General features: G+C 43.1%; 1 protein-coding gene across 14 annotated transcripts in view; it reads left to right on the plus strand.

Annotated features, from left to right (window-relative positions):
• Nucleotides 1–5,464: 5,464 nt before the first annotated feature.
• GNB1L (G protein subunit beta 1 like) overlaps nt 5,465–14,912 on the plus strand; it is a 51,820-nt gene continuing 42,372 nt past the window's right edge. For 7 of the 14 annotated variants that reach the window (XM_065033668.1, XM_065033680.1, XM_065033674.1 and 4 more), the window contains exon 1: nt 5,465–8,285. Coding sequence is in view for 1 of the 14 variants with exons in the window: in XM_021284563.2 (XP_021140238.2) it covers nt 8,450–8,728 (279 nt within the window). In the remaining 13 variants the exon portion in view is untranslated. The other 7 variants (XM_021284563.2, XM_065033676.1, XM_065033681.1 and 4 more) reach the window with 7 other exon arrangements.

The following is a 14,912-nucleotide window of genomic DNA, read 5'->3' on the forward strand; positions in this document are numbered from 1 at the left end:
GGAGCCCTGACAATTGGAGGTGTTGCCTGGCTCAGCTCCTAGATGTGAGAAGAGGGAATAACTTGCACTTCTCCCCAGTGATATCCTGATGCTCACTGATGGAGAACAGACATGAATCACTCCAGGAGGTACTGCTGAGTGCTCCCAGGTGTCTGTTCTGCCAAGCTAGGTTGGCAGAATCAGCTCCCATAAGATTTTCCTCTCCTGAGGAGAGGCTGTTGTCAGCCTCGGCTAGCTCTCCGAGGCCTGACATCAAACTGTGTAAAGCTTTGTTAGAAGCTGACCGAAAATGTGATGCTGTTATTATCTGACACTGGTTGAAACAAAAGCCAAATGTTGATGAATGTCTGATTCTAAAAGTAAACAGTTTGATTTTTTTTTTCAGTGCAAGTTAGGGGCCCTCTAGGGTTTTATCTGGTTTTGGCAATCTCCAGCACGTTTTGGGGCCTGGAGCATGGTTTTAATTGTTACATCACAAAAGTTGCCAAATAACATTGAATGCTCCTTAAAAACTCTCTCAATTTTATGGAACTTCTCAACGGCTTGACTAATACAATAATTACTGGAACTCAGCTATGTTGCCTAGTGGCAAATAGGATTTTTTCATAATGATGCTGTCTGTCATTAATAGCAGGATTTGTTCTTTCTCTCAGCAGGAGAGAGGCCAGAAAGCCATGGTATCTGTCTTTTTTAATGACAGCCAACAGCAAACGGATAAAATAATCAATTATATCTACAGATAGGTAGATAAAGTATAATTTATCATGTCAAAAACAAAAATGTTTTTAATTGGGCTGTTAATCATTTTGTAATTTTAACTAAAGAAATGGGGGCTCTACTTTGTGCTCAGACATAACTAATATTTCATACAACATTAGCTGATCTTATTATAGCTTTAATAATAGTGTTTCCTACTAACTGCCAAAATACAAGATGTGATTTCTGCTCTCATTAGCTGAAGCCTTTGCAGGTATCAAGGGATGACTTTCCCTTTTATTTTTCTTCTTCTAGAAAGATCCGGCGAGGAAGAAAGGGGGCTCAGCTGACTGATCAGCTCTAACACTTTCTAGAATCTGCTGATCTTTCTGTTTTGTACCCATATTAGTTACCAACAAATGTGTTACTGAAATTATTATTTACCTTTTTTTTTTTTACATCATAAGCATATTACTGTAACACAGCAAAGATTGGAAGTTGGGAGTTTTGCTTTCTAGCCACACTTGTGGGAAGCTGGGCAGATCACTGAATCCCTCCTAACTTGTTCTCTCTCTCTTTAACGCAGGTATTAGACAGCTGCCTCATCAGGCAGCTGTGGAGTATGTAAGTGTTCTAAGATTCCTGAAAATTTGATATAAAGAAGGCAAACATCTGGATGGATAGCTGCAATAGCAGCCTCTCCACTAGCTCTGTGAGGAGGCAAATGGGAAGTTTATGGCTGGATCTAAATCTTCTCCATATTATAACTGAAAATGTCCTCACGATGCTGCCTGCTTTCAGCATCGGTGAGGAATCACCTAGCAGAAAAACATCAGAGCACTGAGGTACTTTGGCTGTCTACTGTTCTGTTATTGTTCCCATTGACATCATGAGCAGACACCCTGTGTGGGACCAGGTCTCTTATTTTACCCATGAGTTCTACATTAAAAAAATACCAACCACGCTAGGAGAATAAATGTTGTGATTCTTGAGCACCCCTTTGCCTCAAATACACTAGAATTACTTCCCTGCTTCAGGAGTGTTTTGTAGAGGCAAATTAATCCCCATTCCTCTTAACTTGGTTTCCCTTCAAAAAGCTCTCCACCTGCCTTAAATGAAGGGCTGGCCTCTAGGGTATCCCTTTGGAAGCAGAATTTGCACTTAGTGTTGTTTGGCAAGAGCAAATTTCACTTTCAGTGTTACAGTGGGTGTTTTTTGCTGTGGGTTTAATTTTACGTCCACAGCGTCTCCCAGTGATACATGTAATACAGAGAGGGGCAGGACTGCCCTTCCTGTAACTGGATCTTCCCTGGGAGTGGGGAAATTTAGTGGACTGAGTGAGTTTTTGCAGGTCTAATGGCAGGATTGAGGCTGTTTTCATACTGGGAAAAGGGTGGAGAAGCTCTGGGGCTGGCTTGCCCAAGCATAAATAAATTGGAGATGCACAAACATTCAAAAAAATTCCCAGAGAGTCACATTGCACAACTTAATGGGCCTGGTGCCTTCACCTGTGCCAATTTTATGTGACTCTTAGCTCTGGTGTTAAATAAAAACGAGACTTGCTCTAATGACATCAGCAGCGGTGAAGAAAATATGCTGCTACTTTGATACAGATCGCCTTTTAAGGAGGACATAGTAGACGGCCAAAGCTCTTTTTCCCATCTGTTAGGTGAGCGTTATGATTCCCTGCTCAGCAGCATTTTCTCCACAACACTGCTCTGCTTTCAGAATTATACTAGATGATTTTTAATAAGAATATGGTTATCTGTTCCCCCTGGTTTTGTCACCTTGATTTTACTCTCCTTCTCGATTACATGAAAGGATGGAAAAGGGGGACACAGTTGGCTGGGGGAGGGGAGCAAATAGCATGGGGAGGGTGTTAAATGTACCAGCTGTTACATGTGAAGTATCTGTTTTCTAATTGCTTCTGTTGGAATGCAGGGGAAAAAGGCACTGGCTACACTTAATTAATAAGGCAGGACTCACATAAACTCCAGCTGTGAGCACAGGACCGGCCTTTAAAGGATAAGCTCAGGAGGTGGGGCAGAGAGTTTGATTTCCTCACACTAAATCCTGTCACATGCTGCTGGTAGTGTGTGTGTGTGTCCACTTAAGCCTTTTGGTTGTGTCTGAACCAGACAGGAGGTATCTGTTGCTGTCCATGTGCCCCACACCAAGAAAAATGATCTGTCCTCAGAAATCAAAGGTGTGAGGCTGTGTTTCAACCTAGGGTGAAACCACTGTATTTCCACTCGAGTTTGGAATCCCTAAAAAGTGGGGATGTTTGGATCAAAGATTTTTGTTCAGAGTAAATGAAAGCATGGGCTTTTGCAGCTGGACCCAGACACAGCTTTGCCTCTTGGTCCTCTTTTCTGCCTGGCTCCAGAGGGTTTGGGTTTGGCATCCTGTCAGCATCCCTCTCTCATGTGGCCTCTGGAGCTTTGCTGCAAGGGTAGCACTGGTGTGGTGGTTGTCCAGCCAATGCCTCCAAAGGCCGTTCCTCAATGATCCCTTTGAGATGAGTGATGTCCAGTTAATTTCTCTTTTTTTTTGAGAAGTGCTCAAAAACATCATCAGGAATTTCCCTGAATTGTAGTCAATGTCCCTGAAACCTACATGAAAATGTGAATTCCACAGTGTTTCCTTGCAGGCTGTGTAGGCAAATGAGCTTCCTGATTAAGGTGAAGTGTCATTTTCTGGATGGAAACCTTTGCCTGCTCCTTTGGGTGTCATCACTCAGGGCAGGTCTCTTCCAGTGTGATCGCTGTCCCTCCCAGGCCCGCTCCTTTCCTGACCCCATGCTTCTGCCTTGCATCATTCCTGATGGTCCTCAGGTGAGTGCTAGGGTCAGCACAGGGGATGGGACGTGGCTGTGTGGCTGCAAATGGGTTGGAAAAGGAAGAGTGCTCATTTTGGCACAGAAAGCCCAGCTATTTTCACCGCAACCTTCCTCTCCAGGCTGGAGCTGAGCAAGTCTTCATTTGATGTTGTTGTGCCCTTTTTCCCCCTCTCTCTGCTTGGGATCACCCATCACCTTCCACAAGCTCTGAAAATGCAAAAACCCTTCAGATTTCTGCTCAGAGCTCTTTGTTGTTTTGAAAGGTAAAATGATCCAAGGCTGAAGCATCCAGGAGGATTTTGGTGTTTCACTGCTCCTTATTTTGGTGACAGCTAGGCCTGGTGTGGGACTAAACACACAGATATATCAATAGCCTCAGTCCCTTGAGGTCCTGCATGGAGCGGGACTTCCCACCCAGAGAGAAAAACAATTCTTAGGTGTTACAGCATGTTTCCAAGCAAGCAAGGTGGGGCCTCACTTTGCAAAGCTCTATAAACAGCAGCTCTTTGTGTCTTCTCTCTTTCTCTTCGCTGTGCACGTGTTGCTGTTTTCAAAGGTTGGTTTCAAAGTGCTGATTCAGAGCCACCAGCCGTATTGTTTTATCTGGGGAGATTAGGGCTGAGAATGTTGTGGTTTTGTAATGAAAAGACTCCATTGGAAATAGCAGCATATTTGACATGAGACTGTTATTTATGCTCAAATAACCATCTCATTTAACGATGAGGGGTCTTTTTTTTTTCTTTTCAAGTTCAGATCAATCATGTATGAAGGCAAACTCCCACACAGCCTCCCTTGGCCCCTAATACTTTTATTTAATTTTTCTTCTGCTCATTATTTTATGGTTTTGTCCTTGACTGGTACGTTTCTCTTTTCTTCTTCCTTACATGCACCATTAAGGAGGGAAAGAACTTACATTTATAGCTCAAACCCTGTGTAGCTCTTCAGCCATAAATAATGTTTTATACAGATTCTAAGATTATTAAATTCTTCTAGTTAGCCTCCCTCTTACTTTTACAGCTCATCTGATTAGAGAGGACATATTATATTGAAACTTGTCTTAACTATTTCTGTTTTGCTTTTGCAAGCAGACCTGAGAAGACAGGACCTGGCTGTATGCATTGTTGATCTGAAGACTTGCCGTAGGAACGCAAAACAACTTGCCTGCAAGAGAACCAATTGTTGGGATGGAAAAAACTCCAGAGAAGCCCTGTAATTCTGAGATGTAATCAACTTCCTAAATACAGGCAAGTCTACAATTGAAATTGAAATCTCTCTGGGGAGAGAAATGCATTCAAAATACACTCTTCTGGAGAGGCCAGACAGGTACATAATCAGTGAAGGGAATGCTTTGGTATGACGAGATAGTTATGCTCAGGTAGTAACTGATTTTAGGCAGTCGTAGGAACCAACCCATTGGGCTCAGTGCATCGCTGCCCCATAGCTACATATTTAGGTCCTTTTGATGACCAGACATCTGAGGTTCTGCTTTTCCCTACAAATGCAGCCAGAACAGCTGCTGCAGTTTCCAGAGATCGTGAAACTGTAGCACTGAGCTGCTCATCGTTCTGCTTCATGAAATCTGCTCACCTCAGACAGTGCCTTAGGGGTATATGCCAGTATTACAAACCATGAAGCTGCGCACATAGAGGAAAAATATCCCTACCAGAGACAAAGCTAATGAAAAGTGCTGCAAAGCCTCACAGTCGACAGCCTGCACAATGAAAATATCTCCTCCAATTAGTCCATGGTCATCAACGAGGCAAACGTCTCTGCCTCCTGAGCCAGACAGGGTGGTGTTTTAATAATAGGCATAAATCTATTGTGCTTTTCTCCTCGTGACCTAGCATATTCTGTCAGGGCAATGCATACCCCAGAGAAGGAGTAGAATTTATGTGTCCAATAAAACAATGGAGCTTCAGTGATATCAGCTGTTTGACGAACTTTAATATACATTTGCTATAAAACAGGCAGCAATTACCAGAATGTGATACCCAAATAAAAACCCATGATCCATTTGCACGACAGATCTTCAATTTACTCACATTCATGTGAAAGAGACACATAAAAATGATATCCATGCTTAAAATCACTTAGAAGCAGTCTGAAAGACCCCACAGTTGCAAGTGATACTGCAGTACTTAGCTAATACTCATGTTTCGATGGCTTTGCCTTCATGATTCTTCCAGTGGTTCCTTTATGTTTCCTGGTATTTTGCCAAACACCTGTGAATCAGTGCACAACAAATATTCCTGCCATTTAATTTAGCCTTGCACAGAAAGGCTGTATTAGGCCTGATGCAGACCTAATCCCAAACCTCTAAAGAGGTTTAAGGCACTCTGGTTTCACCTAATCCCGAAACCTAAACCAGAATCATTGAAAACCTCCATAACACCACAGGAATGGGCAAATAAAGGGTTTCCACTATGAAATTATTAAAAGGACACAGTGTATCTTTTGGATTTGAGACCTAAAGCTTTACCTAAGGAGCTTGGACTGTCCACAATAAAAGTGTTTATTTTGGAGATAGGAGATTGAAAGGTTTATTTGACTAGAGAGCTGCTCTCACCCTTCCCACCCAAAAAAGAAAAGGGGTGATCCCCTAGAAGAGTGAAAAACGGGAAAAGGAATCTACAAGTAACAAGGCAGGTGAAGCCCCGGCTTCTGTTCAAGCCTCAGCCATGGTTTTCCCTGAGAAAGAGCGAGAGCAAAGCCCCTGGTGCACAGCAGGGCTGCTGGTCCCTGAAGTTCCTTGCAGCAAACACCTAAGGAAAGAGTTATTGGTGATAACAATAAATACACCGCTGTGGTTCAAAATGGAGGCTCTGCTCTTTTGAGATCTTACTGATGAGAGATAACATGTAAAAACGTGCACTGTAATGGAACTTTCAATTACAAATTGCATCCAACTGTAGTAAATTTGATCTTGCATTAATTCATGTTAAATTAATTGGATTCTGTCATTCCTGAATTCTGGTAACCACCTTGTCTTGCAATATAACTCATTATCTTTGTATTGTGAAAGGGGTATTTTCCAAGGTGACTGTAGGGAATACTAGCTGTACCATATTCTAATAAACATTTAGGTCCTAACAAATTAAAGACCTGAAAGTATACTGCACATGTGGTAACATTATGCTTAGCATTTTATAGCAATGATCTGCTGCTCTAAATCTCTTCATTCAAATCATTTCAGTAAAACATGTAGGGAAATACAAGGCTATATTTTTGCATTATTCAATACTGGAAATATCTGTGCTTAGGACATTCCTAATAATGAGAAGCATAGCTACCTCAGTGTACTGTGTTTTCACAATCACCGACGGCATTTCAAGAGCCCTTTAGAGCAAGGATTTAAGAACCAGTGTCCCTACTGATGACTTTATAGCATTTCAGTCAATAAACAAACCCCAGATTTACCTTCACAAACTCATGAAAAATCTCCATGCCTTTGATTACATCAACAGAAATGGAACAGAACAGCAATTATTTAACAGCACTGTGGTACTCTAGGTGTAATTTAGTTTTCAAAGGCTCTTTCATTCCATAGGTGAAAATGGCAGGAAAGCTGAGCAGCAGTTTTATAGGGTAGCAATCTTTCTAGCTGTAATTATAGCAGTATAGCCTTCTGAGAAGCTAAATGACAAAGCTTGTATCTCCTAGCCAGGTAACACAAGCAAATGAGGGTTTATTTGCTTTCCTTGAGCGAGTGTTGGTGTAGCTGCAGAGCAACAGGGGACACTTAGCGGGGGAAGGACTCTGGCTTTCTGCAGTGCTGTCGTGTCACATGCACTGAGCCTGCCATCACCGCTCTGAGGGTAGATGGATATGTTAGCAGGGTGCAACTCCAATCCCACATAGCAGAATTTTTGTTATAGTGGCATTTAACTGTTGCCTGATTTAATCCAATTGTAACACCAAACCATTAACTTCTATTTGGAACCATTTCAGGAGGTGACTTTGTTTCCTGAAGAGGCTCTCCTGCAAGACAGCATGTGGAAAGATAAGTGTGGCTACATTGCACTGAAAGACCTGGGTCTGTTTATCCCAGAACGAACCCAGACTGACAGCGGTTGCCAAAGGAGACAAATGAATGCAGGAACGCGGTAATGCCGTGCTCAGCAGAGCTCCAGGTAAATGAATTCTCTGTAAGCGGAGTTGAGGAGAGCCTGAAACACTGCCCGGCGAGCACCCCGCGTGTCGACTGCAGTGAGCTCCGGGGAATCACGCGAGTCACAAACCAGGCACATGCTCCATGGCAACGCCGGACACCAGCGCCCAGCCAGGGCCTTCCCAACCGGTTCCAGCACAACCCGCCCGTGCCGCAGCCCTCTGCTCTCAGACGTTGTTCTTCGCACGTTCCGGTGCTCGCGTCTGGCTCCACGGAGCACTGACACGGTTCACGTCCCGCCCGGACCTGCTGCTCGGTGATGGCAAAGTCCTTTGGGGATGGTGAGCCGGAGCTGCGGCGAAGCCCCCGCCGCCCTAGGGCCCTGCGGCTGCGCTGGCTCCCGCCGTCCCGGCTCCGCACTGGCGGTACCACGGACCCGCCTGACCGGCCGTCACGGGGCTAACGGCACCGCGGGCCCGCCGCGCCGACAGCGCATGCGCGCGGCCCTGCTTCCCCGCGACGTCACGGACGGGCCGCCAGTATCGCGCTCGGCGCTCCTCTGTGTCTGCCTGGTTCCCGGGAGGAGGATCGCCGAATCATCGCTGTCACGCTTCTTCCCTCCCCCAGGCGGAGCGGCGCTCGGTGAGAGATGGTGGGGAGGCGGGGGAGTGGAGTGAGGGCCTTACACCCCCGCCGCCACGGGGAACTCCCGGCTCGACCGCTGGGGAGGCGCGAGTAACGCCCGGACGTGGCGGCGGCGGAGCGGGGAGGACGCGCCTGGCACCGGCGTTGCGGGGGGGAGCAACATGCGCCTGCGCGGGGGCGTCGCCACGGCAACGGCGGAGCGGCCGCGCGCCTCGGCCCGCCGCGTGCGGGGCGGGCGGCACAGCCCGCGCGGGGCGCGTGCCCGGGAGACCGTTATTCCCTGTCACGGGCGGCAGCGCGCGGCCTATGGCGGGTGCCGGGCCGGTGACCGGCGCTGCAGCGGGTACGCGGAGTTTGTCCCGGCCAGAGCAGCGAGTCGGGGTGGGAAGACGCCCCCGGTGGGACGAATGCTTGAGGGAGAGGTCGCGTCTGTGTCTGGTGTAAGGCCTCCGCTAGGTAGAAGTAATATTTTGGTTCGAGTCTGCATCTACTTAATTGCGGTTAAGCTGCCCTGAGGCAGTTTGCTTGGAGAGCCTCTGTGCTACGTCTCTCTGGCAGCTGTAATACTGATATGCTTAGAGTTCAGAATAAACCCGATCGAATATTTAATATCAGTGAGCCATAAATACCAAACCTGCTTGTAATGCAGCTTACAATTCTAACATAGTGAATTTTACAGCTGTCTCGGAATAATCTCAGTGCTTTTATGGCCAGCAGAAATTAGCGTTAGTAAGGTATTTAAAAGTGATAGTAAACAAGGTTGCACGGACAGTGCTTGAGCAGAGCAGGGTGAGGCAGGGAGCTGCGTCTGCTGCGTGCTGCACCCGGCTCTGCCCACGGAAAGCACGGAGCAGGTGGGTCAGTGGTCACTCTGCCTTCCCCTACCGTCTGCAAAATGGTAGTGCTCAGGAACAGTTAAAAGTGCTTTCGTACCCTTCAGCTGGAAGCGTCTACAAAATAAAACATATTATTGTTAATTATACAGTAATATGAAAAAATAATATTGTATTTATCAACTGGACAGTGCTCTGGTCAACCTGGTGTGGTCTCATAGCTGACCTTGCTTTGAGCTGGAGAACTCCTGAGGTCCCTTCCAGCCAGAGTGATTCTGTGGCTGCATAATTAGCACACCGTTATCTCATAATACGAATTCTATTCAGATACAGCCTGTGGAAATCTACAGAACTAGCCTCATTTCAACAGATTGACTCGAAGCCCTAGTTTTTTACTTTGATTACTATCAGAAAATGGAGGAAATCTTGCCTTAATGGATATTTCACAGACTGATTCATTGAAGAGGAATGAAAAAGATCAACACCTCTCATTTGTCTTCACACTACATAACGTGGGTGTGCTACTCCTCGTTCACGGAGCCCTGCAGTGGTATTTTCAGTTAGAGTAGCGGGCGTTACTTGCTTTTGCTCCCTCTACTGGCAGTCTGATTCTGCAGCCAGGTATTCCACGCTTCTTTTGTTGTGTATTTTCCTTCTCAGTAGCACTGGCTGTTTGAAATGAAGAAAATGCCTTTTACAGCTCCTTTATATGCCACTATGCATTAGAAAATAATGTCCAAATTCAGTAGCTTCGTTTTGAAATGAACCAGGTAAAAAACAGACACGGTGCGTGCTCTGGAAAAAATAGAAGACGTGAGAGATGCAAATCTATGTGTAACGTTTATTCCTTCACTGAGAGTCGTTTTGAAGGGCGCTTCTTGCTTTTTAGCACAGTCTCTTTGTGACTTGTCATTCTTCCAAAGCTCCTTCCACCAGCCTCCAATTTTAGTGGAATTTCTGTGAGGCTTTTAGAGAGGGCTCCATGACTGGGAAGAGTTTAATTAATAATTTGTTCTGTCTGCATAAGTTATATGGAGTATAGAGGACATTTAATTTATTTTTAGCTAAATGACTACGTTTTAAAGAAACTACTGGAATAACTGCTTGTTTTCTAATGATTCCTATCAACATTTTTATTGATTTACAGGTAAACTAGTTTTTTCTTGTTGTAAAAAATATCCTTGTGATCAGGAAATCTGTGTTTTGGCTCGGATGTGTCATTATCAGTTATAAAGATTTTGCAGATGGAAATTATGTTGGTGCATGCACTGGAATAGATGCCAGTTTCTAATATCAGATAAATAGTCTGGTTTTGGTTAATTTGCGCAGAGACTTATTTTTAAGTATCAGTATTACAGTATTCAAATTGTAACACATTTGGGAGCAGATCTGTTGACTAAGTACTAAGTACATTACATCTTTTCTAACCCCCTTGACCATTTTAGAAAACTGTGAGGTTCTTTTTGCGAAGAACCACTTAACTACTGGCTCGTATATGTTCTTACGTTCTAAAGAGACAATTTTTTTGACTCTTTATCACACAGTACATTGGGCTGTATTTTGTTGCTTGTTCACATACCTTTTATTTTTAAATTGAACACTATTTCTCTGCAAGCTCAGCCATAAAAGCATACTATTTCATTGGAACAGTAAGAACTGTAAACCAGTCATTGCTAATTAGTTTAGATGGGAGAATTAATGCTGAAGATTATGGTTTTCTGAAATTATATTCTATGAAGCACTGTCTTCATTGGGGAAAACAGCTATTGTTTTGTCGTAACTATGTTGAATTATAGATGTATATCAGTGACATTTCTGGGATTGCAAAGAAAAAATTAGTAATGATTAAAAAAAAGGTTGAACTTTCCTTTTTGAACACCTTTTCTGAGTTGTAATGCTGTTACGTTACTTTTGTACAAACTTGAAACCTCAGCACAGTTTTACATGTTTGTGTGTGTCTCTATAAAGAAAAAAGGTAAGTCTAGTAGCAGTGTTTTGGTTCAAATATACCTGTGTGGATAGATTTATGCTTTCTTTGTAATAATGCAGTTTGCACTAGAATATACTTGGTAGTACGAATGAAGGGGTTTGGATTAGTAGTAGCTTGAAAACTTTTTGCTATTTTTTTTTTTCCAAATTATTGGTCTCTATGGGGTAGTAAAAATGATTACAAAGCACTGAGAATAAATAAATCTATGAAAAAAAACTGCACAATTTTTTGCACAAGCAAGCCAGCTTCCTTCTGAGCTCTGTGCTGGCACACTTGTATGATTAAAAAACTGATTCTGTTTTTCTTTTCGTAACCAATAAAAATAATTTCACAACTGTAATGAATGCACTTCCTATGGTTCATTTTAATTATATGCAGCTAATGATGGCATAACTCACCATTTCAAAAATTGTTTCGGTGGCATTTATGACTTAGTGTAAACGCTCAAGTCTCATAGGATTATTTGAAAGAATTGGAACTTTGAGAGATGTCAGGTTTGCGGTGTTGAGAAAAGTGACTCGTTAAACAATAGGTGCTAGTTATCAAGAGCACATTGTAGGGCACGTTTAGGCTACAAATCTAAAAGAGTCAACAGATTTACTTTAAAAAAGAAGTAATACTGGATGTCATTTGAAAAGGCATATATTAGCCTTGAAAGTTTCCAGACCACTAAACTGGAGAACCCAGGCTATGTCATGATTCAGAAGCATTTAAAACATGAATCAGTATTTTCTGCATCTCAAAAGTGAAAGTTACAGGGGAAATCCACCTTTTCTATAAATGGATTTACCAGCACAGGTCTTCAGATTTGTAACATCACATTGTAAGCAAATTAGGAGTCTTTGGAGCAAAAAATCTTTTAGTCAGCAAATTTTCTCTTTCATGATTTATTTTTAAAGGTCACAAGGTGACCATTACAGTCAAAAAATAGTAATTTGTACAGGAAAACCTTTCCAGATGAGATGCAACCCTGTCCTAACCCAGCCTAAGTTTCCCAGAGCTGCTGGGTGACTGTTGGGTATAAGGTAAAGCTGAGCAAGAACTATTTGGAAAGAAACATAAAATAATGTCTAGCTTTTTTTAGTTATTCCCTGGTTTTGCAGTGGAAGCTAAACTTCTTTGATTTAGGGGAGGGAAGGATTCTGCTTAAAACCTACCAGATAGTAACCTTAGGACAGACTTTTTGCACTCAGACAGCTGGAGCAGCTGTAGATTCCCCACTGAAATGAAAATGCTACAATTCAAGATTTAGAAAGGTAAAAAGTGTGACCAGAGCATTAAATAGAAGGGCCACATGATACCAAAATTAAGCTCTGTGTTTATTATAAAGAAAATCCTAGTTGTAGAAGGGAAAAAAATGAACTTGTTCCACCACTTTCTTTTTTCCTCAGGAGAAAACACAGAATACATCCTAGGTAATAAATCTGTTTTATGGCTCACAAGAGAAAGGGTGGAGAAACTCCCATTATTTTCTTCCCAGAAACTGAAATACACATGAGCTAACATGGGAGACACTGGGATTTTCATCCAACAAATGCACAGCTGGCTTCTGCTTTTATTATTTTTGTAAGCCTAATAATTTTTCATTTGATTAGCTGGTGGCTGACAAAACTATCACTTGCTCAGCATTTTGTACATTTAGTAGAGTAGGTGTGATGCGAAAAAGATATTGTAATATGTACCCAGAAGCATAGCTCAACTTGTTCAGTTGATGAGAAATTTCTACTTGCCTCTCCTTACAATGCAAGTTTCTGTCATCAGGATTTGAGTTTGAATATCAAGAAAGTAACTTCTTAAGAACTAGAAACAGGAGAATGATGTAAGCATCTGAGGATTTTTTTTTAATTCACATCGTGGAACTACATGATGCTCAACACGTAAATAAATTGTCAGGAATCAGTTGGCAGTCTGCAGTGCCGATTTTGCCATGAGAAAGTGGTGAGACTATTTGAGGGAAAAAAGTCATAGTTAGTGTTAGGAGGTGGGAGAGGTAGAGCTGCAAACAAGATACATCAAGGATTTTAAGTGTACACAGGGTGAGCTGTGGAGAAGACCCGTGGGCACACTTAATGTGTCCCCCCCACTCCAAACCCACCCAAAACAATGACACAAATTAATAAAGTGAGAACAGATGTGAAAGTGGGAGAATAGGAGTCATCTAGGAACGAGCTTGCTCAGAGCCATGTTTGTGCAGACCTCTGTAAAGCCGTGGATTCTCAATTTGAAATAACGAGAATGGCCTATCACAAAAGCTTTTCATTTGTGCGGAATAAAGAAAACAGGTTCAAGAACCCAGGATCCTGGCCTGTTTTGCATTGACCATTAATACCGCAGACAATGCAGATTGGTTTCTTCTGTATTGACTCTCCTGGTGTTTAAAGTGCTAAGCCAGGCCAAAGCTTGCTGTCTCTGCTGTCCTGGGAAAGCAATGCTAACACATTTGCTAAGTAAGCAGCAGAGGAAGAAGAATGCAATTTTATCCCAGATTGGTTGGTCTGTGTTTCTAATTGTTATTTTCAAAAATTCCAAAACAACTTGACATGTTCTGGGGCAGGAGAGAATCAGAGCTATCAGCTTCCACTTGAATATTGTGCGATGTCTTCTCTGGTTTTAATTTGTAGTCATTTATAAACGGTAGATGCTCAAAACTGTGTAAGAAGTTTCAGTGAAATGACCTTGAAGCTACAGGTTCATTACAAAGCAAAACCTCTGCCTAATTTGAGGTCAGTTTTATGTCCTTTTACACAGTGACTGGCTGGGCAGTAAAAACTAGTAGATTCTTTGTGCTGATTATCTGTGTTCTGACCTGGCTCCATAGCACTCACTAAATAATTGTTGAGAAATTCAAGTTCTGTAACTAGAAGGCTATGACTTTGCTAATTTCTATGAGCCACATTACCTTAATGGCAAAATATGAGACTGAAGTGGCAGCAGATCATCAGGGGAGCTCTTTTTTGGTTGTATCTCTCTTAAAGACCTCATGTCTGCTAGGGATCAGAATACTTGGTGTATGGGACTGATGCCTGGGACATGGAAGCATACGAGCCTGTATCAGTGATGGCTGGCTCCCACTGGGTGTTGCCCATTGCAAAGGCCCGTGTAGCAGCTCTCTGGAGGAGCTATAATCAGTGTGGTCTACTTCACCGACTGCCTCCTTTTTCCTCAGCCTGCTTTGTTAGAATTTGCATCTCTGGCCTGTCAGTATTTAGCTATTAGCTCTAATAAATTTTCTCTTCTGTGATGGGGCTGTTTGACCTTCTGAAGCTGTACTTTGGATTCTTGCACCTGCATTAGACCCTTTGATTCTTTTGTCCTCTGACAGATGAGAAGATGCCACAATGGTTTCCAGCTGGGCATATATATTGCTGTGTGACGAGGGGCTGCGTTCCTGGTGTGCAGCTGGGGACACCGCTGGTTAGTGGAGGTCTTTGGAGCAGAAGCAGCCTGGTGTGATAGCACACTTTTCCTGCAGCACAGCTCTGTGGCCTTGCTTTTCCACTCTGATCCCTTGTCCCAGGTGCAGAGGGCTTTCCACTCAACTCGCAGTAGGTTGCAGAAAGAGTCCATAGTGCTGTGCCACATAAACAGGTGACACAGGGTCTTAACTGTGGAATGGTCTCTAGTCTGGTGCTGTTATACAGCATTTATGCTCTTTGAAAGAGATTTGCCAGATCTGCTGCTAGTAACAGTTTGACCTTATTGAACAAGGCTCTCAAGTTTGAGAGTAATTGGGAACATGTGAAACATTCAGGACTTTTATAATTTTTACTTTTTTTTTTTTTTTTCCCTAGTTTAGGCCCC

This window comes from Columba livia, chromosome 17 (assembly GCF_036013475.1).
Source record: "Columba livia isolate bColLiv1 breed racing homer chromosome 17, bColLiv1.pat.W.v2, whole genome shotgun sequence".
Classification (NCBI taxonomy): Eukaryota; Metazoa; Chordata; class Aves; order Columbiformes; family Columbidae; genus Columba; species Columba livia.